The sequence below is a fragment of the Budorcas taxicolor genome, chromosome 1 (genome assembly GCF_023091745.1).
Source record: "Budorcas taxicolor isolate Tak-1 chromosome 1, Takin1.1, whole genome shotgun sequence".
NCBI classification, from domain to species: domain Eukaryota; kingdom Metazoa; phylum Chordata; class Mammalia; order Artiodactyla; family Bovidae; genus Budorcas; species Budorcas taxicolor.
Window position 1 is genome coordinate 194833338 of NC_068910.1, and position 24478 is coordinate 194857815.

At 48.3% G+C, this 24478-nt stretch overlaps 1 protein-coding gene across 1 annotated transcript; it reads left to right on the forward strand.

Annotated features, from left to right (window-relative positions):
- Window positions 1–415: 415 nt before the first annotated feature.
- On the forward strand, window positions 416–24430 carry NME9 (NME/NM23 family member 9). The gene is made up of 11 exons (XM_052646899.1): window positions 416–448; window positions 3514–3571; window positions 8685–8788; window positions 11365–11436; window positions 13045–13161; window positions 14255–14330; window positions 17001–17083; window positions 19568–19660; window positions 20565–20719; window positions 22320–22459; window positions 24333–24430. The coding sequence occupies exons 1-11, from the start codon at window positions 416–418 to the stop codon at window positions 24428–24430; spliced, it is 1029 nt and encodes a 342-aa protein (XP_052502859.1).
- The last annotated feature ends 48 nt before the right edge of the window (window positions 24431–24478 follow it).

The window sequence follows — 24478 nt, forward strand, 5'->3', positions numbered from 1 at the left end:
CCCATTAATAAATGGGAACAGTAGGGATGGCAGGGTTCTGCAGGCTTTTTCCGTCCAAATTCCTTGGCAGGCATTCCAGGGCCTGATGGGCTGCGTGGCCCGGCGCCCCTACTCGGGCCTCCGCGCGCGCCCCTCTGCCAGCTCCGGGCGGGGAAGGGACTCCGCATGTCCACAGAAAACCTTCTGGCGAGCCAAGAGCCCTCGGGCTTAAGCTCAGCTTTCTCTGTGGGGTGTTCACTTTGGATCACTGCGTTTATTTGCTGCCATTCACAATTAACTTGAAGGAGTGGAGTTGGGGAGGTGGGCGCTTTATCTGAAGGAGGCTCTAGGCTTGCAGATCTACTCAATGTTTTGTCGTGAGGCTGCGGCCAGAATGAACCCTCAGTAACAGAGCTTCTGTCTTCTTTGTAGAGCCATGGGCAGCAAGAAAAAGGAAATTGCCCTGCAGGTAAGTCTCAAGGCGAACTTGGCTTCCAGCACTTGATTGGGGTGGAATGGAGGAGGGGTGGGGGAGGATGGTCTGGAATGGGAAGTGCAGTATAAAAATGACTTCCCTGGTGGTCCAGTGGTCAAGACTCTGCGCTTCTATTGCCGGGGGTACGGGTTCTATCCCTGGTGTGGAAACTAAGATCTCATAAGCTGCACAGTGTGAGCAAAAAATTAAAATTAAAATATACTATTAAAATGTGGCATATAACAATGTTCACAAATTTGAATATTGTACCCTTCTGCCTTAAAGGAATAAAAGCTTATCTTGACCTCTAATGATGACAATTTTTTGTGTGTGCACATAAATATAAACATTAGGAGGGCATGGCAACCCACTCCAGTATTCTTGCCTGGAGAATCCCATGGACAGAGGAGCCTGGAGGGCTACAGTCCCTAGGATTGCACGGAGTCGGACATGACTGAAGCGACTTAGCAGCAGCAGCAGGCATGCAAATATAAGCATATAATCATAAACTTGGATAAAAGCTGCTTATCTTTATAATGCTTATGCAACCATGAACCTGAAACATGAATTAAAATAAAACAAAAAATAGCAAGAAGATATGAATCAGTATAATTCAATCTGACATATATTTTGTTGAGGTATAATTATGACTTGCTGAGAGAATATAAGTTCTTAGAGTCTGGGCATATGTCTGTAACTGTGCCCTTTCTGAAGACCCACTTCTCCCATCACTTCTTTCTTGAAATCATTTGCTTATTCAAAGAATGTTTTGATATTTTATGCACTATAATTTCCTTATAGAGTGCTTTACTTTGTTTGCACCTGTGACAAGGGAATTAATAAGACAATGACTACTACTGTCCTGGCCCTGGCCCAATAAGTAGTGGTTGATTCTAAAGTGACGGTTAAAAAAAAAAAATGCAGGCATGGAAGGGGATGGATGTGGGATAGAAGGCTTTATTATCATAATGTAACGTGGGTGCCTTTTAAAGTAAACTTTAAAATTTTTCATGGTCAGGCTCTAGGCACCTTTCAGTAGATGGGCAGTGGTCTCCAGGCATCTGATTTCTCCTTTATTGTTCTCTGTGGCATCAGCACTTTACATGTGAATTTGCATGTGCTTTTTAAAAAGAAGAAAGCAGTATCAGGCTAAGGATAGTATGCAGGGGGGCTGGATGGGCAGGGAAGGGAAGAGTTTTGGTCTGGAAGTCGAAGATTTAATGCAGTTCTTGACTCTTTTGGGACTTTGGATAAATCACATAACTGCTCTGGGCTAGAGCTCACCCATCTGTGGAAGGAGCATGTTGGGTGAATTATCCCTAAGGGCCTTCCAGCACTGAGATTTTAGTACTTTAGAGTTATGAGACTTTTTCTGTGTCTGTAAATCAATTCTAAGCACCTGGTCCTATCATTTATTGCTGTGAACAATGTCCTCAACCTCTCTGAGCCTCCTTGTTCTTTGTGTAAACAGGAGGGATGATACATACCTGGCAGAGCTGTGGTGATGAGACTCCTGTAGATATGTCCAGGCTTGTGGCTCTAAGCATTTTGCTCCATATGATTGTCTCTTCATGTGTCTGTGTCTGATATTCCCTTTGTAGAGTAATAACATTTGTTATCAATGTTTTTCATGCATATTCCCCAGAGCTCTGAGTTCATTGTGGTGCTCAAAGGAAGTGCTCCCATCTGCTGAGGCAGGGGGTGGGGGGTCGCTATGCACTGAGGCCTCTGTGTAAGCATTGCTTCTCTACCTGGTCAACTCCTTGAAAACAGTGTTCTGGAGTCTGCCAACCAGGAACCCTGTCCTCTCCCTAGGTGAGACTATTTAGGGTTCCTCAGTTGACCCAATATCCCAGCAATATAACTCCTAGGTATTTACTTACTGAAGACGGATGAAAGGGTGAACGCAAAAGATTTAACAAGAATGTTCCTAAGTCTTTATTCATAAGAGCCCCAAATCATCTATCAAGCAGAAAGTGATGTTGTCATACAATGGAACGTGCTCAGGAATAAAAGTGAACAAACGACTGAGATACAATTACACAGATGAACGCCCCAAATCCGCTGAGCAAAAGAGACCAGCACGAAACAGGACATGCTGTGCTGTTTCATTCATATGAAGTTTTAGAATCAGTGAAATTAATTTGTTATGACAGAGAGCAGGTTAGTGTTTACCTGGGGAGAGGAGTAGGGAGTGAGTGGGAGGAGACCAGAGGGAACTTTCTGGGGAGCTGGAATGTTCTGTATTGTGAGAGAAGTGTGGTTACCTGGGTACATGCATTTGTTAAAACTCACTCATGTGTAACAGTTCAGTTTTGTATGTCTCACTATGTATAATTCATACCTCCATAAATGTATACAAAGACAAAAAAGCAAAAACAAATGAATACCTCCTTGTACATAAATTCAGATAAATGTCAAAATTTAGTGTTGCGTAAAAACCAAATTGCAAACGGAGATCTTCAATATGATACTATTTATGTACACAAAACAATTTTACATATAGTTTTGGCAAAGTAACAAGTAAAAATTATTTTTTAATTAAAAAAATTTTTTTTTAATTTTTGGCTGCACTGGGTCTTCATTGTGGCGTGCAGGCTCTTCTCTAGTTGCTGCCCGTGGGAGGCTTCTCCAGTTCAGAGCATGGGCTCTAGCGTGCACCGTCTCAGCGGCTGCCCCACATGGGCTGCCTGGGCTTAACTGCTCTGAAGCATGTGGGATCTTAGTTTCCTGACCAGGGATCAAAGCCGTGTCTCCTACAGTGGAAGGCGAATTCCTAACTACTGGACCACCAAGGAAGTCCCAACAGTTTTTAAAATGAGATTTTTCTTAGGATAGTGGTTATTCTTGGGGTTGGAGGCAGGAGAGAGAGGAGAAAAGAAGACTGGGCAAAGAGGGCAGCTTGAGCTGTATTTGTCAGTATTTCATTGAGAAAGAGATGGAGAGAGAAGAGAGAGACCTGACTGATAGATATTAGTAGGTAACCTAGAGCAAACGCACCAAATTGCTTCCCCATGGGCACCTGCAGTAATACAGCGTCTGTTCCTCTCTGATGCTAGGTCAACGTCAGCACCCAAGAACTTTGGGAGGAAATGCTCTGCTCCAAAGGACTAACTGGTAATTTAAGATGATTTTTTAGACCCATTCTTTTCAAAATTCCTAAATGGCATATTGAACCATGGAGGGAAAACCTGCAAAGAGTATCATTTCCCTATAACCTTGAGTTTCATAAATAAAGAAGAAGGTAATTCTTTTGTGTGTATGTACATATCTGGTTTCAACATCTGTTAGTCCAATTCAGGAAACTAGTCAGTACTGCCGGATAGCAGGGTTCCCTTGTTTTAAAGCTGATTGTCATGCTCAGGGCATATTTGGTGTAAAAATTACTTGAGGCACAAAAGGGGAAGGTATTGAAAGGAACAGAGGATCTCTTGGAACTCGAGGGCTGGACTGAGAGCCAGGTAGCTCAAGAGAGTGGAACCAGGGGCTGCACAGTCACTAGGAAACAGCACAGCCTCCTGGTCCCCTACCCTCCTTGTATCAATATCTATCGCTGAGTAACAATTTACCCTAAAACTTAGCAGTCTATAGCACTCAACATTTATTATCCCACAGTTTCTGTGGACCCAGAATCCAGGGGTTGCTTAGGTGGGTGCCTTTGGCTTGGGGTCTCTCACCAGGCTGCAGCTAAGGAGTCAGACCGAGAATGTCAAGGCTCAACTTAGAGTTTAACTTACTTCCAAACTTGGTCATGTGGCTTTGGCAGATCTTCAAAGGTCATTTCCAAGTCCATTCCTGTGACCATTGGCAGGATGTAGGTCCTTACTGGCTGTTGGCCAGAGACATCCATTTCTTGCCATCAATTTCTCCATAAGGCTACTCACAACATGGTAGCTTCTTCCCCCCAGCCCCTCCACCCAAAGCAGGGTTCAGGGAGAGAGGAAAAGAGAGAGCGAGCAAGTACGCAAGAGAGGTGAAAGTCACAGTCTTCGTGTAACCTAATCTCAAAAGTAACATCCCATCACGTTTGCCCCGTTTGTTTGTTAGAAGCTCTGGGTCGAGCCTGCACTCAAGGGCAGAGGCCCACACAAAGATGTGAATCCTGGGAGACAGGGCCCACTGATGGCATCTTAGAGGGTGCCCATCACAGCTGCTCCCCACTCTTTCTTTCTCTACTTTTTTTCTTCTAGAAGGGCTCTATTTTTCTGTCTGGTCAGTTCTTTCTATCAATGCACCTGCTCTGTCAACTTGTATCTGCTCTCATCTCTCTCCTTCGCTGCCCCCCACACCATGACTTTAGCACTCAAACCCCCTCCCCCAGCCCTCTCTCAAGACTCAATTTGTCTCTACAGCCTTGTCACCCACTGTACTCTGGGGTGTGTCCTGGCCTCCAGCCTGTTTCCAGCACATGCCACTAGTTTCCCCTCTTCCTCACTCATATCCATGTTGTTCCTACTACCTGGAGTCTCATGGTCCCCCAACAAACTGTAGAAATCTTTCTCCTTCTCAGGCAGCTCTAAAGCAGCCTCCTTGGATGAAAACTTTACTGAACCTCTATGTGGTCACTTCCACCTGGTGTCTCTAGGGCACCTGGGGTGGACTCTGTCTCAGCCTTCCAGCAAACAGCCAGCCTTGTGTGGCCCCTGTGTGGCTGGGGATTCCATGCCTGCACCCAGCCTCTAGACACAGGGCCAATGTCTTTTCATCTCTATCTGGAGCACACATGTCCCGGCCTGGGCTGAGTGGGTACTTAATGAATGTGGTTGCGTTGATCCAGGATGGGATGTGAGTCTGGCCACTCTCTATTACTTGAGGGGCTACAAAGCTTTGTTGATGGTGCCAGTTCTTAACTATTTTGTCCATACTGTTTGTCTGTGCAATCAGAACACGGCTCCTGGATAAAACTTCTATATCTTTAATAACAAACTCATAAGAAAGTGAATTTCTTACTACTCATAAGTAAGAAAACCACAAACTCATCGTGTTTTGAGGATTTGCCATGTTCCAGGTACCCTATGTGACCATAGCTGCCATCTATGGAGCGTGGAATTGTTGAGCCCAGGACTAAGCGCGACATGAGGAAATCGTGCGGACTGAAGGCAGCAGGGGCTCATCTGCCTCGTTCATCATGCAGTCTCAGGAAGACATGAATCTTTCTAGAGCCAGCAGAGATTTGTGCCCAAAGTCAACCACCATCTTGGAACTCTGGTTGGCTCTCTTCCATCTGCCTTCAAACATGCAGAAGTCTATTCAGGTTTGCACACATACACACACCTCCCTTTTCACTTCTCTGCCATTTCTTCCCTCACTTCTCTGCTTCCTGCCATTCGATCTCTTCATATAGTGTCTCCCCAGTCCCCAGTCCCTTCTCCCCCTTAACCATGGGCAAGTGTGCCTTGTCCCCACCACTCCTCAGAGAGCCAGGGAGTGCGAGAGGAGATGGGAAGTTGGTACAAATGACTGGGCTGACCTATCAATGGAAATCCTGCATACAGATTGGTAGCTAACTGCGTCCCAGTTTTTTTTTTTTTTTTCACCTGCCAGAGCTTGAACCTGTTCTCCTTGGTGGGCTTGGATACACGGTCATCTGAGTCTTCCAGGACTTTTTCCCAGTATGACCCAAATGCCTTTCTCTCCCATTACTGGGGTCTACTGAAATTGCTCAACTGTGAAGCTGTTGTCCTTAAAGAAGCCCAGAGCTTCATCTTCCGCCTGGATGCTAAGGACCAAATCCCTCTCTCTTGCCCCTGCTGATGTCTAACTGCCTTTGGGACCATTTGGCTTAGACTCTCTGGTTGCTACTGGAAATGAGCATATCTGGAATCTAGTGCACTTCCCTCCCTCCCCAAACGCTCTCTCCCTGCCTTCACTCGGTTCTTTTCCTCTGCTGGGCTCAATGGTGGGTCTTCCTCACACCCGCAGGACTGTCACCCCCCTCCCCCCAGTCTTTCCACTTCCTTTTCAAAGTCTCAGGGATTCTTCCATTCCTTCCATCCCTCCCTTGACACTGCCACCCCTGTGTCTGGCTTCTCGATCCCTCCCAAACCCAGTCTGATTCTATCTCTGTAAAACTATGTAGCTTGGCCGAACTGACTCATACTCTTGAATTTGTGCATCTTCATTCTTAGAGTCATTGGAAAAGCATGAACTATGGCATCAGACAAACCTCAGTCCAAAACTTGGTTCTACTCCTTGAGAATTTTTATTTTGTTTTAACTTGGGTTGGTTATTTCATTTCTAATTCTATGGTAGGATAAAAATACCTATGTTGCTGGATTTTTTTGAGAGAAAAGCCAAGTGCAGATGGCTTAGTAAATATTAACTCTCCTTTCTAAAAACTTACTGTGAGTCCTCATTGTCTAGTAAATCAGGATGGAGCTCCTCAAACCCACATTCCTTTCTTGTCCAGTGGTCTCTGTCACCACTTCCCACAGCCCAACCCCAGTGGCCCCTGTACACCCCTACCATGCTTCCCATCATGGGCTCCCTCTCTGCCCATCCAAGCCTGGCATTTCCACAGTGTCCAATGCAAGTCACCCCTCCACTGGGTAACCTCTTCCCAACTCCTACGGTACAGTGTTAGTGCTGCCAGAGTCTATGCTAACTTCAGTCATGATAATTTAGGGAATTCCTTGGCAGTCCAGTGGCTAGAACTTGGTGCTTTCACTGCCAAGGACCTGGGTTCAACCTCTGGTCAGGGAATTAAGATCCTGTAAGCCATACCAGTCCATTCTGAAGGAGATCAGTCCTGGGATTTCTTTAGAAGGAATGATGCTAAAGCTGAAACTCCAGTGCTTTGGCCACCTCATGTGAAGAGTTGACTTATTGGAAAAGACTTTGATGCTGGGAAGGATTGGAGGCAGGAGGAGAAGGGGACAACAGAGGATGAGATGGCTGGATGGGATCACTGACTCGATGGATGTGAATCTGAGTGAACTTTGGGAGATGGTGATGGACAGGGAGGCCTGGCGTGCTGCGATTCATGGGGTCGCAAAGAGTTGGACACGACTGAGCGACTGAACTGAACTGAAGCCATATGGCACAGCCAAAAAAGGGGGGAAAAGATATTCTATACCATGCTTTATTAATAAATGTTCTCATATGATGTGAAAAATTGAAATGTGAACCTTCAAAAAGTAAAATCACAAATTGCTTGCTATTAAAACTGGCAGAGCTGAGAGTTTATAAGCAGTGTCCACACTCCCTCCCCATGACCAAGCACGCCTGCTGCTGAACAGAAATGCCCTGCTGTGTGGATCAGGCATGAACTCTGACTGCTGAGGTCTTCATGAAGACATCCTTTCTCTAAAATGTGACCATCAGGACGTCACCATCTAGCACTTATTCACGGTGTCTGACTGGGCTGGGTGGGTCCTGTGTGTGTCCGCTGCACACGTGTTGGCTTTGTTGCTTAGCTTCTCGCAGGCCTCGAGGTCTAGTGCCGTCAGACAAGCAGGTCCTTCATATCCAGTTCCTGCCACACTCCAGAGACCAGGACCAAGGCAGAAACAAGCACCCCAGTTTCCACCTAGGTCTCTCTTAGGTTCACTTTCTGGGAGAACAATGTTGATTTGATAGAGTAGGTAAAATCCCCCTTTACCCAAAGCAAGTGGCTTTTAACTTGTCAGGAGGAAAGGTTAATGCTGTATTTAGTAGCTAAGAGTTGATTGTATGCTGACAGGTCACCTACTATCCCTCTCAAAAGGGATACTTTCAGTCTAATTCCAATAGTTACAGAGGGCCTCTCTGTGCTATGCCTGAAAATTCCTTGTGGTAAAGGATGCATGTTAAGTAAGTGATTTTCACTCTACTCACTTCATTGAGTTTAGAATTTGGAACACTGAGTTCATAAGGGAAGCTGTGTTTCCACTCTCACTCCTGCTCTGCTGGGAGAATACATCCTCTTAACCAGCAAATGGGGCTTCCCTTGTAGCTCAGTTGGTAAAGAATCTGTCCGCAATGTTAAGAGACCTGTGTTCAGTCCCTAGGTTGGGAATATACCCTGGAGAAGGAAATGGCAACCCACTCCATTATTCTTGCCTGGGAAATCCCATAGACAGAAGAGCCTGGAGGCCTACAGTCCATGAGGTCGCAGGAGTTGGACATGACTTAACGACTGAACCGCTAAAGCACCACAGCAAATAAAGATGGCCATCGGAGTGGGTGGGAATGTGCTGGTATCAATTTTGCCTGACATGGCCGGGCGCTCCGGTTTCTTGGTTCCCCGCAGTTGTTGACATCTACCAAGGCTGGTGTGGCCCCTGCAAGCCCGTGGTGAGCCTCTTCCAGAAGATGAGGGTGGAGGTCGGCCCAGACCTTCTGCATTTTGCATCAGTAAGATCCTCTCTCAGCAGAATGTCAAACAACGATTGCAAAAAAACTTAAACATTGAAAAACAGGAACAGGAAGCCTGAGGGGCCTTTTGCAGATCATGAAGAGAGTATTCGTTGTGGAGTTTCTGCTGATGCCAGTTTCTCGGGCGAGGAGGTTTCCTGCCTTCCCGCCTCTCACAGTCCTGGTGGGCTTGGCCACCCCTGATGCTGGAGCAGGGACTACTTGGCCACTCTGAGGCCAGTGCTCCTCCTTCTTGTCTCCTGGACACTGTGAAGCCTGGAGTCTCACTTCCAGAGCACAGGGTTTAAGATCTCTATCCTTGCTCCTTAAAGAGGACTTTCAGCAAAAGTTTCCTTGGGTCATTGGATGGAGATGGGAATCATTTCCGGAGATGCGTATAGGAGACGCGGGATGAGCTGCAAGGGGTGAGGCTCAGCCAGTAAACACGGGAGCGACGCTCCCTCGCGATAACTCTGGAGAAGCTGGGCTTCCGGGGCTTGCCCTGCTCTGGGGAGCCGGTGGTGAGGCTTTGGTGGAGGAGCGCAGGAGGGGCCTGATGGTGGGCTTTATCCAACCTGGAGGCAGAGCTCAAGGACCCTCCTGTGTCCCAGCCACTAGGAGCAGACGTGGGATGGTAGCGGAAGAGCTCCCTTGATCTGGAGAAGGAGAAGCTGTCATTTCCTCCTTATTTTATTCCTCAAAAAACTACACTGGCAACACTTTTTACCCATATGCTGACAGGACACTTGTTAAGGTTCAGATGAAAAGACATTAGAAGGAGCAGCATGAGAGAGAAAAGCCAGGGCTCCACCTGGGGAGGGCATCACTCGTGTGTGTGTGTGTGTGCGTGTGTGCGTGTGTGTGCGTGTGAGTGAGATGTGTAATGGATGTGTGTGATGTGTGTGGTGTGTTAAGTGTAACATATGTGTGTTATGTAGTAATGTTATGTAGTAGTGTGTGTGTTATGTGTAATGTATATGTGTGATGTGTGTGTGATATGTGTGTATGGTGTGTTATGTGTAATCTATGTGTGTAGTATAGTATGTGACTTATGTGTAATGTGTGTGTGTGATGTGATATGTGTGTTATGTGTACTGTGTGCGGTGTGGTGTGTAATGTGTGTGTGTGGTATGGTGTGTGTGGGTATATAATGTATGTGTGTGCATGTGTGTGGTGTGTTATGTGTATGTAGTGCATGTTGTGTGGTGTGGTGTATGTGTTACGTGTAATGTATGTATGTGCTGTGTGTGTAGGTGGTATATGGTGTGTAGTATTGGGGGTGTGGTGTGATGTAGTGTGTGTGTGTGCGTGGAATGGGGATGAAGTGTGTGTGTGTGTTGTATGTAGGGGGGATGTGGTATGTGTGTGTGTTTTGTGAGTTGAGGAGTATGTGTGTATGTGATGTCTGTGTGTGGTGAGAGTGTTGTGTGTGTATATGTGGTATGTGGTGTGGGGATGAGGTGTAGGTGTGTGTGTGTATGTGGTATGGGGATAAGGGGTATGTGTGTGTAATGTCTGTGCATGGTGAGTGTGGTGTGTGTGTGTGTGTATGTAGCATGGGGATGAGGTATGTGTGTGTGTGGTATGTGAGGATGTGGTGTGTGTGGGATGTGAGGGTGTGTGGTGTATGTGTGTTGTGTGGGATGAGGGTTATGTGTGTTTGTGGCGTCTGTGTGTGTGTATGTGGTATGGGGGTGAAGGTGTGTGTGTGTGGTATGTGAGGGTGTGTAGTGTGTGTGGTATTTGGGGGGGGTGTGTGTTGTGTGGGATGAGGGGTATGTGTGTGATGTCTGTGTGTGGTAAGTGTGATGTGTGTGTGTGTGTGTATGTATGTGATATGGGGATGAGGTGTATGTGTGTGTGTGTGGTATGTGAGGGTGTGTGGTGTGTGTGGTATGTGGAGGGGTATTGTGTGTGTGTTGTGTGGGATGAGGGGTATGTGTGTTTGTGGTGTGTGTGTGTATGTATGTGATATGGGGATGAGGTGTGTGTGTGTGTGTGTGGTATGTGAGGGTGTGTGGTGTGTGTGGTATGTGGAGGGGTGGTGTGTGTGTGTTGTGTGGGATGAGGGGTATATGTGTTTGTGAAGTCTTTATGTGGTGAGTGTGGTGTGTGTGTGTGTGTGGTGTGTGAAGGTGTGTGGTGTGTGTGTGCTGTGTGGGATGGGGGGTATGTGTGTTTGTGGTGTGTGTGTGTATGTATGTGATATGGGGATGAGGTATGTGTGTGTGTGTGTGTGGTATGTGAGGGTGTGTGGTGTGTGTGGTATGTGGAGGGGTGGTGTGTGTGTGTTGTGTGGGATGAGGGGTATATGTGTTTGTGAAGTCTTTATGTGGTGAGTGTGGTGTGTGTGTATGTGGTATGGGGATGAGGTGCGTGTGTGTGTGTGGTGTGTGAAGGTGTGTGGTGTGTGTGTGCTGTGTGGGATGGGGGGTATGTGTGTTTGTGGTGTCTGTGTGTGTATGTGGTATGTGATGGGGGGGGGATGAAGGCTGTGTGTGTGTGTGAGATGCGTGTGTGAGATGTGTGTCCCACGCGGCTCTCCCATCACCCTGCTGACCATCCGTCTCCTTTAGGCAGAGGCAGACTGTCTTGATGTGCTCGAAAGATACCGAGGGAGGTGTGAGCCAACCTTTCTGTTTTATGCCGTGAGTACCTTTACAGTCGGGGATGGTCCCACAGCTGCACCCCTCAGGGTTCAGAAGGACACCTCTCACCAAGAGCCCACACTATTCCCAGCAAGAGGTGCCGGCTTCTCCTGACTTTATTGTTTGGCCGAGGACCAATGCCCTCAATCACGGCACTACTCGCGGGCAGAACCCTGAGGAGTCACTCTGGGCTGCAGGCCTCCTGAGGGCTGGACTCGGGACAGAGGACGATCCCCTCGGATGCCTGTGCGCCTTCTAGCTGTGAGCACTCTTGACCCAAGTCTCACTCCCGGCACAGGGTTTGGCGAGTCCCACTGTGCTCCACAGAGGGAACATGAATGCTCCACAACATGAACGCTCCTGTATTTACCTTTGCTTCATCATTAAATGTGAAGATATGCTGACATAAAGTTGGAAATGAGAAGGTCGATGCATGACAACCAGTGGTTTAGCATTTGCAGAACTGCCCGGCTGCCTTCAGCTGTGACATCCACGTGGGGCTCCTGGCCCCCGAGGGTCTACCATCTCACATCTGGCTCCTGGCTTTAGGTCACCTGCCAGGCCCTGAAGACAACGGGTTGATTTTCTCCTCCTGACTCAGTGCAGTGCTCCGTCACACAGTCAGGGAAACGGGTCTGCTCACCAGGGCCGGGGTTGTTTAGCTTGGAAACCTTCAGGCTCCTGCCCTTGGCAGCAAGTCTCACAAGTTGGAAGCTTCTGGTGAAACATCATTTGAGCTTTGGCCTTCAGGAGGGAGATTGAAGTTATTCGATGGAACCTGGTCGGGGGGATGGGGAGCGGGAGATGCTGAGATGGACATGCCCCCAGCCACATGGCGTCAGAGCTCAGTGGCAGAAAAGGCATCATTACCGCAGTGGTTTGCTTGCCTGACCCTGGAACATGCAGATTAAAGCATCAGTTATAATGGCCATGTGGGGACATGTGGCAGCTTGTCACCATCGTCATGCAGTGGTGGTCCCCTGAGGGTGGGATGGACACAGAAGGAGGACCCAGTGTATGTGATGGTCTGTGAGTGACAGGCAGGGAGACTTTTGAAGAATTAAAGATGGGAAGCTGCAGTTCCCTGCAAACAGCACCTCCACTGTGAGGTTCTCCCTGATCACCCCAGATGGAGTTGGGATTTGACTCTTGCCCCAAATCCCAAGCACCCTTATTAATGCAATGGCCTTATCCTGTTGTAGTTGTTTCTCTGACACCACTGTCTCCCTCCCCACTCCACACCCAAGTCACTGAGGGTGGTGTCTGTGTCTTTCCATGTTTCGGGTTTATGTTCTGTGCCTCTGTCTTGGTGTTGGGCATAGTAAGTGCTCAGCTGATACTTGTTGGATGAAGGAGCCACAGAGAGGCCACACTTAGTGACTCACAACCTATGGCCCTGGTCCTCCCCCACCTAACTCCCCGCTGCCCTGAAGGAAGTTTTGAAGGGAGGGGAGCATGGGGAGGGGGCAGAGAAGTGACTGGAGTCCATGGGTGTGGGGTCCATGGATCTTGACCTTGGGCACACTCCCAAAGCCCTTGGACACTCGCTAGCTCTTGAAAGAGGTTGCTGTCATGTGATCTGAACAGGACCTCTGTGCTATGTTCCAGGGAGGAGAGCTGGTGGCAGTGGTGAGAGGAGCGAATGCCCCACTGCTGGAGAAAACCATCCGCGAGCAGCTGGAGGCAGAAAAGAGGGTGTTGGCTGAAGGCAGAGAACGGAGGGTGGTAAGTGGCCAGGCCAGCAGGTCCCTCCCCTGCCCCGCCAGTGTCCTCCCTATCCCTGGAAAGCTTCAGTAAATGCCCACCTGCTCAGGGGATGTGCAAAGCCCACTAGGAAGTCTTTGAGGAAGTCATCCTCTTCATCCAGAACACTTTAGTGTCTCATCTATTTCTCGCTCATCCCCACTTCATCTCCCAACAGGGGCTTCTGTAACCCTGACAGCGAATTCAGAAATGAAAATGACGTTATGGGTCCAGGAGTGGGTTGGAGGAGTCAGCCTCAGGGGAACATCTCTCCTGATGACCTGCCCTTCCCTCTCATTCCTGGGTTTTATTTGTGACCCCAGGGGGTTCATTTCTTTAACTAGAAAGGGGTCATTACTTTGAGAAATAGGATCAGTAAGCACTAGTTGTGATTTAGGTACAGTATTTTCAGGATAACATGGACTGTGAGTTTTTCATAAAGAATCGGCAGCCTTTGAAAACTGACACCCCTTAGTTAGAAAGAAGTATTTCCTGGTGCTCTGAGTGGCTGCCACAGGAGCCTTAACGTTGTGCAGTATCCAGTGTTCAAGTTTTCACACTCAATTCCAAAGAGCAAAGCTCCGTTCAATTCCAAAGAGCAAAGCTCCGTTCTCATAGAATGGATTGGAATCAAATCATATATTTCCCCCAGAAAACTGGCAAATTTTCCCCAAGAAAGAAAACACTTGTGCCTCCTCCACAGATAAATGATCTATCTTTACTACTTCCCCACACAGTGTAGCCGGTTGCTTTCTAAATGTTTGTATTTCAGTTCTTTGTTTGTCTGCTTGTCAATTCTCTATTTCATCTTTCTTCTTCCTTAGTTTCTATTTGATGCTCATGGAAACAGGCAGGCTCTAAACCTTAAGCTCAGCATGGATTTAATTGCTCTCACCCTCTACCACCATCCAGTTACTCAAATGGACCTTGAAAAGTTTCCTAGACTGATAATCTTGACCCTCTTCTTTTGCTCTGCATTTGGAACCTTTACTTTCTTGGCTTCCGTTGGTTGTTGAAGGTCTTTGTGGAATTTTAATCAGCTGTCTACTTTCTGTCTGTGACCACTTTGTACTAGATTAAAGATGAAGCTCTTTCTGATGAAGATGAATGCTTTTCTCATGAAAAGAATGATGGTGATGATGAGGACCTGGGTGAGTACAGAACCAACAAGCAAGCAAAAGGCAGTGCAGACTCGGACTTGATGTGTTTCTTAGAAAATATATGAGTAGTAAGTTGATTGAATAATCTGAACTCTGGGAAAATAACCCATAAAACATTTCATCTCCAATCACCTGACTTCAAGCATACTGTGTTAATCTCCCTCCTGTGCTTTAATTGCATCTTGAGTGTCTTTCTGATCATGTTCAACTATAACAAGTGTGACTTTCATGACAATTACTGAGCATCAGGAAAGGCTTTCTTAGTAAACTGGAGGGGAATGACACTAATAAGGTAAAGTAATGAGGTGCTGGGGTTTCCTTAGTCCTTATTTGAGTTAAGAACTTGAGTTTCTTTAACCATTTTTCTCAAGTGTGAGAAAGTCAGCTGTACTGAACCCCTTCCCTCCCCACAGCCCCGTACCCTCTTCCTCTTAGTCCTCAAGTATCAACTCATGGATTTTACACTCCTGAGCATCACTGTTCTTCCTGAGGCTTCAATATGCGAACATCTTGACCTGACAGTGGGAAGAGAAGCTAAAAGTTAGAGAAGTTGTTGCTGGCAAGGTAGCTCCTGATGGTCCCTGAGACACCAGAGGAAACCAGGATGTGGCTCAGGAACCAAGCAAGAGAGAGGAGGAAGTTCTGATTACTGCCGGAACGAGAAAAACTGCTATTTATGTGTGGATGACGAGGACTGTCTGAGATAGATTCTAATAAGGGATGTGGTGCAGTTTAGGAGAGCAAGAAACTTCAAGTGTGAAAGAGAAGTCAGCGATTTGGCTTCTGCAGGAAACATTCGTTGTCTCGTTTACGGATTATCTCTTCTTCTCGTCCCCATTATTTTCTCCTAAATCCGGTCTCTCCACTTGGGAAACTACACGGCGCCTGCCCTGCCCTTAGCCTCCCACTCTCCCAGCTCAGCTTCCTGGTCCACACTCCTTGGGCCGCCCTCTCCTCTGTCTCTGCCCATCTGCTCCTCCCAGGGCCCCAGTGACCTTCTTGGGGCCAAATCCAGCAGGCAGTTGCCAGTCAGAGCCTATGGTGTCCTGCTGCAGGCGTGGCTGCCGTCCATAGCGTCTTCCTACTCAAAACCCTCTTCTTGAGACTTCCTTGGTGGTCCAGTAGTTAAGATTTCACCTTCCAGTGCAAGGGGGATGGGTTCAATCCCTGGTTGGGGAACTAAGATGCCCCATGTGCTAAGTCACTTCAGTCATGTCCAAATCGTTGTGAGCTTATGGATTGTAGCTCGCCAGGCTCCTCTGTCCAGGAGACTCTTCAGGCAAGAATAGTGGAGAGGGCTGCCTCCTCCAGGGAATCTTCCGAACCCAGGGGTTGAACCCACATCTCATATGTCTCCTGTGCTGGCAGGTGTGTTCTTTACCACGTGTCACCTGGGAAGCCCTGAGATCCCACATTCCTTGTGGCCCAAAACAGAAGCAATATTGTAACAAATTCAGCAAAGACTTTAAAAATGGTCTGCATAAAAACCCCACAAAAACAAAAGTACCCCTCTTCTTGTCTGATGTCGGAGACATCTCAACCTTTCTCATTTTCTTCTCATTTTCTCTGGCTTGTCCATAGCCTCCCCTTCCTCAGCTTCTTTTCTTTTGCTCTCTCTTCAGACTGGAGTTCTTGGGCTCCTGCTCTGGCCTCTTCTCTTCTCACCTTATACCTCTGTGTGGTCTCTTTAATTGGTCAATTCATAAGGGGATTTAAAGTCCAAGGATTCATAGGATGTTAGAAATAGTGCTCATGGAAGGATGAACCGATTGGCTGCTTAACATGATCAACACTTTTCCAGCCCATATTTTTTAGATTTTCAGAGTCAACACAACTGATGTGAAAGCTGAAAAGAGAAAATAGGCCATGGGGGATATAGTCTGTGGACAGCGTGCAGAGCTCACCAAGGCCAAGTCCATACACATGGGAATCTGACAGGGATGGGTTTGTGCACAGATGTGGGTTCCTCCGAGGCGTCTGTGGGCCTGAGCAGTGGACGGAGGCCATGCGGCATCTCCCTCATCACCACAGCTGCTTGACCGGTGGACACAGCCACCCAGTAGCCTGGCCAGTGAGCTCTGACTGGTGCCTGGGCTCCAAACAACAAAGCGGCTGATTCTCAGGAGAATGGGACAGAGACAGAGGAGTCTGGTAGAACGTGCCAGCCCTGAGCGGACTTGGGGCCTGGGGCAGCCACCACTGACCACATGCTAGAAAGTCAGAAAGACACACCGAGAGGAGAACACAGTAGATTGCAGTTAGAGACCAAGAATCATTGCGGGGGGAGGGGGGGGTGTTGCACAGGAAGGGACGAGAGGGTCGTGGCCTGCTTCGCTTCTGTTCCAGCTCTGTCCCCTCTCCAGGCTGACTTGGTTGTGTCTGGGTTTTGCTCCTGAGTCGTATTTGATTTCCCTCTCCACCTCCCATCCTCGCCTCCTTCCCCACACTCTCCCTCCCAGTTTGTGTCCCTTGCAGCCAGGCTGGGGGTGGGGTCTGGAGCAAGACTCCTGCATTCACTGGAGTCCAGGTCTGCAGAAGCTCAGTCAAGAGGCTGGGGGAGGGAGGCGGGGGCTGTGTGGAGCTGCACGGTCCCTGTGGAGAGCATCCTGAGAGCCTCCTGCGAGTCCAGGGTCTGACAGCACCATCCCCGGCTTGTTGCAGTGTCATCAGAGAAGGCCTGCACCTTGGCCATCATTAAACCAGATGCGGTGGTCCATGGGAAGACAGATGAGATTATCATGAAGGTAAGAGAGACAACAGGAGACTTCTGAGTTGGGAAGATCCCCTGGAGGAGGGCATGGCAACCCACTCCATTATTCTTGCCTGGAGAATCCCCATGGACAGAGGAGCCTGGTGGGCTACAGTTCATGGGGTCGCACAGAGTCAGACATGACGGAAAGACCTAGCCCAGCAGCAAGAGAGACAACATTTCCCTTACAGACTGTACTTGTGTCTTCTCTGCTGGAAAAACAGGGCTGGGGCATAGTGTAGCAGTGTCCTAGGGGGAAGAGGCATCTAAGGAGTTTAATTAAAATTCCAATGAAGGAAGTCACAATATTTCTTTATTTGTTTTTGTCTGTGCTGGGTCTCTGTTGCTGTGTGAGGGCTTTTCTCTAGTTGCAGCACATGGGGGCTATTCTTTGTTTCCGTGCCTGGGTTTCTCACTGGGGTGGCTTCTCTTGTTGTGGAGCACAGGCTCAGTACTTGTGGTGCGTGGGTTTGGTTGTCCTGTGCCATGTGGGATCCTCCCAGACCAGGGATCGAACTCATATCCATGCATTGGCAGGTGGATTTCTTAAACACCAGGAAAGTCCTAAATTACAATTTTTAAATTGAATCAGGTCAGATATGATGAGAATGAAGGTCTCCACTGCTTTTAATGTTGTTTTTCCATCACCTTTTACTTTCAATACATTGAAATGTGAATTCGTGCTTGCTTTCAGTTCAGTTCAGTCGTTCAGTCATGTCTGACTCTTTTAAACCCCATGGACGGTAGCATGCCAGGCTTCTGTGTCCATTACCAACTCCCAAACCTTGCTCAAACTCATGTCCCTTGAGTCAGTGATGCCATACAACCATCTCATCCTCCGTCGTCCCCTTCTCCTCCTGCTTTCAATCTTTCCCACCATCAGGGTCTTTTCACATGAGTCAGTTCTTCACATCAGGTGGCCAAAGTATTGGAGTTTCAGCTTCAGCATCAGACCTTCCAATGAATATTCAGGACTAATTTTCTTTAGGATTGACTGGTTTGATCTCCTTTCAATCCAAGGGACTCTCAAGAGTCTTCTCCAATATCACACTTCAAAAGCATCAATTCTTTGGCACTCAGCTTTCTTAATAGTCCAACTCTCACACATCACTACTGGGAAAACAATAGCTTTGACTAGATGGACCTTTGTTGGCAAAGTAATGTCTCTGCTTTTTAATATGCTGTCTAGGTTGATCATAGCTTTTCTTCCAAGGAGCAAGTGTCTTTTAATTTCATGGCTGCAGTCACCATCTGCAGTGATTTTGGAGCCCCCCAAAATAAGGTCCGTCACTGTTTCCATTGTTTTTCCATCTATTTGCCATGAAGTGATGGGATCGGATGCCATGATCTTAGTTTTCTGAATGTTGAGTTTTAAGCCAACTTTTTCACTCTCCTCTTTCACTTTCATCAAGAGGTTCTTTAGTTCTTCTTCGCTTTCTGCCATAACGGTGGTGTCATCTGCATATCTGAGGTTATTGATATTTCTCCTGGCAATCTTGATTCCAGCTTGTGCTTCATCCAGGCTGGCATTTCACAGGCACCCCACTCCAGTACTCTTGCCTGGAAAATCCCATGGATGGAGGAGCCTGGAAGGCTGCAGTCCATGGGGTCGCCGAGGGTTGGACATGACTGAGCGACTTCACTTTCACTTTTCACTTTCCTGCATTAGAGAAGGAAATGGCAACCCACTCCAGTGTTCTTGGCTGGAGAATCCCAGGGACGGGGGAGCCTGGTGGGCTGCCGTCTGTGGGGTCGCACAGAGTCAGACACAACTGAAGTGACTTAGCACTCTGCATGTAAGTTAAATAAGCAGGTTGACAATATGCAACCTTGATGTACTCCTTTCCCGGTTTGGAACCAGTCTGTTGTTCCATGTCCAGTTCTGACTGTTGCTTCTTGACCTGCATACAGATTTCTCAGGAGGCAGGTAAGGTGTTCGGGTATTCCCATCTCTTTAAGAATTTTCCACAGTTTGCTGTGATTCAAAGGTTTTGGCATAATCAGTAAAGCAGAAGTAGATGTTTTCTGGGAACTCTCTTCCTTTTTCAGTGATCCAATGGATGTTGGCAATTTGATCTCTGGTTCCTCTGCCTTTTCTAAATCCAGCTTGAACTTCTGGAAGTTCATGGTTCATGTATTGTTGAAGCCTGACTTGGAGAATTTTGAGCATTACTTTGCTAGCGTGTGAGATGAGTGCAATTGTGTGGTACTTTGAACACTCTTTGGCCTTGCCTTTCTTTGGGATTGGAACGAAAACTGACCTTTTCCAGTCCTGTGGCCACTGCTGAGTTTTCCAAATTTGCTGGTATATTGAGTGCAGCACTTTCACAGAATCATCTTTTAGGATTTGAAATAGCTCGACTGAAATTTCATCACCTCCACTAGCTTTGCTCATAGTGATGCTTTCTAAGGCCCACAGGACTTCACATTCCAGGATGTCTGGCTCTTTACCATATATATGTGTGTGTATCTCCTACAGATCCAGGAAGCTGGGTTTGACATTTTAACGAATGAAGAGAGAACCATGACAGAAGCAGAAATGCGACTTTTCTACCAACACAGAGCTGGAGAGGTCGGTTTTCCAGTTTCCACTTATCCAACATGCTTTCATTTCTTTCTCCTCCTCCAATATTATGTTTTAAATTGATATTAGTTTGGGAGAAACTAGACTTTTATGAAGAACAAGATTATGAACAGCAAGTGGGCCATGGAATTACTCTCAGCATAATGATTACAGGCTGTGTCAGGGAGATGTTGCTTGGTATGCTCCCAACGACTAGAGTTTGACTCTAACTTAAGTAATGAAGTAAGGAATTTATTGGGGGGATTCTCTGTGACTCCCAGAACTGAAGAAAGAAGGCTGAAGGAGTTGCAGGAGAAGGTGTGGGGACAAGAAGAACCAAGGCAGGGGTATGGATTTCTGAAACAAAACTGCACAGGGAGTCACTTCAGGTGCCCCTGTTGGCGGATAGATTCAACCACTTTTCATCTGTTTCTGCTTCTGACTCATCCACCTGGGAGACAGGGTCTCCTAGCCTGGGCCCCACCTCTCAGGTGTGGAGGGTGTGTGGGGAGGGGTGGATAGGCATTGTGGTTGTCGGCCAGACTAGGACTGAGTGAAATGGGGAAGGGCTGCTCCCCAAAGGAAGCTTGAGTGCTGCTACTTGAAGAAGAAGGAAAGGTTGCGACATGCTCAGCTGTATCCCCTGGTTTCCATGTATGTGGTGGTCTTCTAAATGCTGTCTAACTTCTTATAATTTCATGCTCAACCCCAGCATGTCATTTCAGAGCCTCATCTTCCTGCCTTTAACTTATATTTGGGTTCTCTGTGTCTTTGGGTACCACTTCCCCTTCCTGGGATCTTCCAGGGCATGCTGGCTGGTGGGGAGGCAGCTCATGGGCCCTCTCCCATCCTGTGGGTGGGATGGGCCCCTGGGGCCCCTGGCCTAATTCACTCCCTTCCCTCCCTGTGCTAGGACACATTTGAGAAGCTGGTATATCACATGTGCAGTGGACCAAGCCACCTCCTGATCCTTACCAGGACTGAGGGCACCGAGGACGTGGTCACTGCCTGGCGAACCCTCATGGGGCCCTGTGACCCTCATGTAGCAAGGAGGGAGCAGCCTGACAGGTAATGTCAGCAGCAATGGTCCTTCATGCATCTCAACACCTGCATCCGAGGAAGCTGAGAGCCCTGCTAGGGCTTCAGCCCAGAATTGTGGGTAACACAGAAGGCACTCTGATGGCCACGAAGCTCCCTCTGTTATATGCTGGGGAGTCCCTGCCCTTTGTTATGTATTTGAGGAGACCCTGACGTCCTCTCCCTCTGATCCCATCCCAGCCCTTCAGAGGTTGCCTCCTTGCTGCCTCTTCCCCTTTCTGAAGGCTGCTGTGCGTCCAGTCCTCACTGTTCTGTCTGTAGCAGAGGGTTTGTGGTCCCAGAGCCATCTGAAACCCTGACCCAGGAAGTACAGATTCCAGGGCTACACCCAGGCCTGCTGAGTCAGAGACTCTGAGTGGGGCCTAAGAATCAGCAGTGTGGACTCAGCCCCCCCACCTCTCATCCCCTACTCCATACCCAAGGTGTCCTGAAGTCCCCTAGAGTCTGAGCACCCTGTTCTGCACACAGCACTAGGCTGCCTTGGTCGGCTCCCTGGCCCCGTGTGAATGTTTAGCCTGATGCCACCACTGCCAAATCCACTGTCTTGCCTTTGAAGCTGAGAGAGGCCCTGCCAACAAGAAAGACATTAGCAAGAGACTAACTGCAGTTGTACTTTATAGTTGTGGGGAGCTGGGAACACTCATGTTTGAGGCAGCCGGGGCTGATGAAAGAGCCCAGAGTTCAGATCTTAGGTTTTCTGAGCCTCAGTTCTCTCATCTATAAAATGGGGTTGTGAGCACCTATCTTGGGAGGCTGTTAGAGTGCTGTGGTTAGAATCTCTCTTCTTCCTCTTGCTAACTGTGTGGTCTTGGGTCATCTGTGCTTTAATCCGTCTGTCTTAATATCCTCATCTGGAAAATGGGAACTGCAATGGGAAAGGACCTGCCTCAGATTGAGAGAGAGAAAGAGGGAACTTGGAACACTGTTTGAGATAAAGGAAATCTTAGCAGTATTAGTATTATTTTAGGGAACCTTGAGGGATTAACTATGCCAATTTGTATCAAGCCTTCAGCAGGGTGCTTGCCTAGCCCCCAGTAGTAACGACTACAAAATGACAGCTCCTGGGCTCACACCATGACTCATGCATATTTACCCCCTTTTAAAAATGTTTACTTGGCTGCATCAGGTCTTAGTTGCCACACGTAGGCTCCGGAGCACAAAGGCTTCAGTAGTTGTGGCACATGGGCTCTTGAGTTGCGGCACATGGGTTTAGTGACTCCATGGCGTGTGGGATCTTAGTTCCAAAATCAGGGGTCAAACCCACACCCCCTGCATTGCAAGGCGGGTTCATCATCAGTGGACCACCAGGGAAGTCCTGACTCATGCACATTTAAACTGGGGGTCATGATGGTCTCCCTAGTCTCCCTCACAGGGTTGCTGCACAAATGAAACAAGGTCAGAACACCGCTGGTTACCATCACTCTTGATGCTGTTCCTGGCATTTCCAGCCGAGAAAGCCACGTCACAGAAATGCTGCCTGTTGATGGGTAGCTAGTGGCTACGTTGCCAGAGATCAAAATATTCTTTTCAAATGAGACTGTTCTTTCTTGTACATTTTGGATACTGCTAGTCTCCGGGCTCAGTATGGCACGGAAATGCCCTTTAATGCAGTCCATGGAAGCTGGGATTCAGAAGACGCCTGTCGGGAACTGGCCCTGCTCTTCCCCAGTTTTCGGTTTTCAGACCAGATTCCAGAATCCGCCCCTCTGGGTAAGTCATCCAGGCAGATCTGGTCTGTATTTAATCCCCAGTGGGGATGGTTGGTGTGTGTGTGTGTGTGTGTGTGTGTGTGTGTGTGTATTTAATCCCCAGTGGGGATGGTTGGTGTGTGTGTGTGTGTGTGTGTGTGTATTTAATCCCCAGTGGGGATGGTTGGGGTGTGTGTGTGTGTGGTTGGTGTGTGTGTGTGTGTGCCTGTGGTTTGGGGGTGGGGGTGTTGGTTACTGATAGTAACTATGTGGTAACCACCTTCAGGAAAACCGGGCCCCTTAGGAAACTTTAGCAACTGTCCTGCTGTTTTATTTTCAGAGTAACAGTGTTGCTTCTTAATACATTACATTTTTTGCTGCATATTTCACTTTGAAGCCAAACTCTTTTTGCAAAGTTACTTTGCATTCTCCCCTGGAAACCACAGGAAAATGTAACTAACCTTCCAGAAGCCAATTTCCAAGGCAGAGGCCAGACAGTCACTGGGTCACTTCCTCTGAGCTCCGCAGGCCCCACCAAGCCTTTGATGGGGTTGCCGAGAAATATAGGGTTATACAGAAGTACCCTCTGCCTGGAGCTGCTGTGGCTTTCGTATCCCTCAGCCCGCACATTTGGGAAAAGTGTGATGGGCTTTTTTGGAGGTACCCCTTCCAAATCCGGGTGATAAAGCCACGGGGCTCAGAGCACATGTGATCTGCCCCACTCCATGAGTGGGAAAATAAGGCCCCTGCTGCCCCTGCCGAGTTGCACATCTCTGTTTGAGCCTGAGGTGAGGCGGAAGGGGCCGGGAGTGAACATGCTGGGAAAAGCAAAGGACGTGAAGGTGGCCTTCTTGGGAGAGGGCTGCCTGCAGATCTGAAATGGTAATAACCTCTGTATGCCTGCACGTTAGGGGTTTTCACCCAAATACTTCCCTAAATGTTTATGTTCATCATGGTCTCCTCAAGATCCACATCCAGCCAGGTAAGAGTACGTGATCACAAGGCAAGGAAGGGAAGGGTGAGAGCTGACCCCTGCTGGCTCTTGTTTAATCCTGGCGCGGCCTGCTGCTGGCTGAGGGACAACTGGGAGTGAGATGGAGTTTAGGGAGGAACTCTCACTCTGGTGTGGGTGGTACTGGGAAGACCAGCTTGCCTCTAGAGACCTACCCTCACAGGGAGCCCACCATGTGTGGTCAGGGGACCTCCCCATCCGTTTGGGGTAGTGACTGGAACAAGTAGGTATGACTCTGGGGAAGGAAGAAAGGCAACTGGCTGGGCAACACCGTGGGGAGAGCTGGGAGAGTGTGAGCCTGACCTCCCGTGATAATGAGCTGAAGGGTCTGGGCCTGGATCCCACCTGGGATAAGTGCACAGCTTCCCGTGGGGGTGACCGGAAGTGGCCTGGTTGGGGTGTGAGTGTTCTGCCCCTTTTCTGACATATGTGTTGCAGCCTCTCAGCCGTCAGGAGCAGAGTGTGCTTTCCGTGTACCCAGCACTTTTTCTGGGCCCTGGAGACAGAGAGTCTTGGGTCTGAATCCTGCCACTGCTATTTATTAGCAGAATAGCCTTGGGAGAGTTACTCTTTTGGACCTCAGTTGCCTCATCTGTGAGATGGAGATGATGAGACCTGTTATAGCCCCATAATCATCATCTTTCTCAGAGGGTTCTTGTGACACTCATAGCCTGGGGCCTGACACAAGTGCTCAGCCAGTGTCACTTCCTTTCCTAATTCTTCCCTAGTCCCTGACCCACATACTAGGACCTCTTTGCTGCTCTGTTCACCCTGACCCCTAGCTTCACTGTCTACCTTTCTGCTGTTCTCTGGTGGACAGCCTGTGGGTGGGGGTGCAGGACTGGGCTGTTGTAAGACCTACAAAATGCCTGTCATCCCACAGACCGTGAGGCTGAAGGAGCGGAGGGCCCCGGCAAAATGCTGTGCTCCCTGGAGGATATGGATGAGGCAGCCCATGACCAGGGTGAGGCCACAAGCTGAAGTCAGAACGCTTATATCTGCTGCACATAAGGAAACTTCCAGAACTGG

What these genes read in the sequence shown, in the direction of transcription:
- NME9 (XM_052646899.1), top strand. Translation starts at nt 416, where the DNA reads ATGGGCAGCAAGAAAAAGGAAATTGCCCTGCAG. An exon ending in CTGCTCCAAAGGACTAACTG is followed by an intron (nt 3,572 to 8,684) that starts GTAATTTAAGAT and finishes GGTTCCCCGCAG; the next exon opens with TTGTTGACATCTACCAAGGC. An exon ending in TGGTGATGATGAGGACCTGG is followed by an intron (nt 14,331 to 17,000) that starts GTGAGTACAGAA and finishes GGCTTGTTGCAG; the next exon opens with TGTCATCAGAGAAGGCCTGC.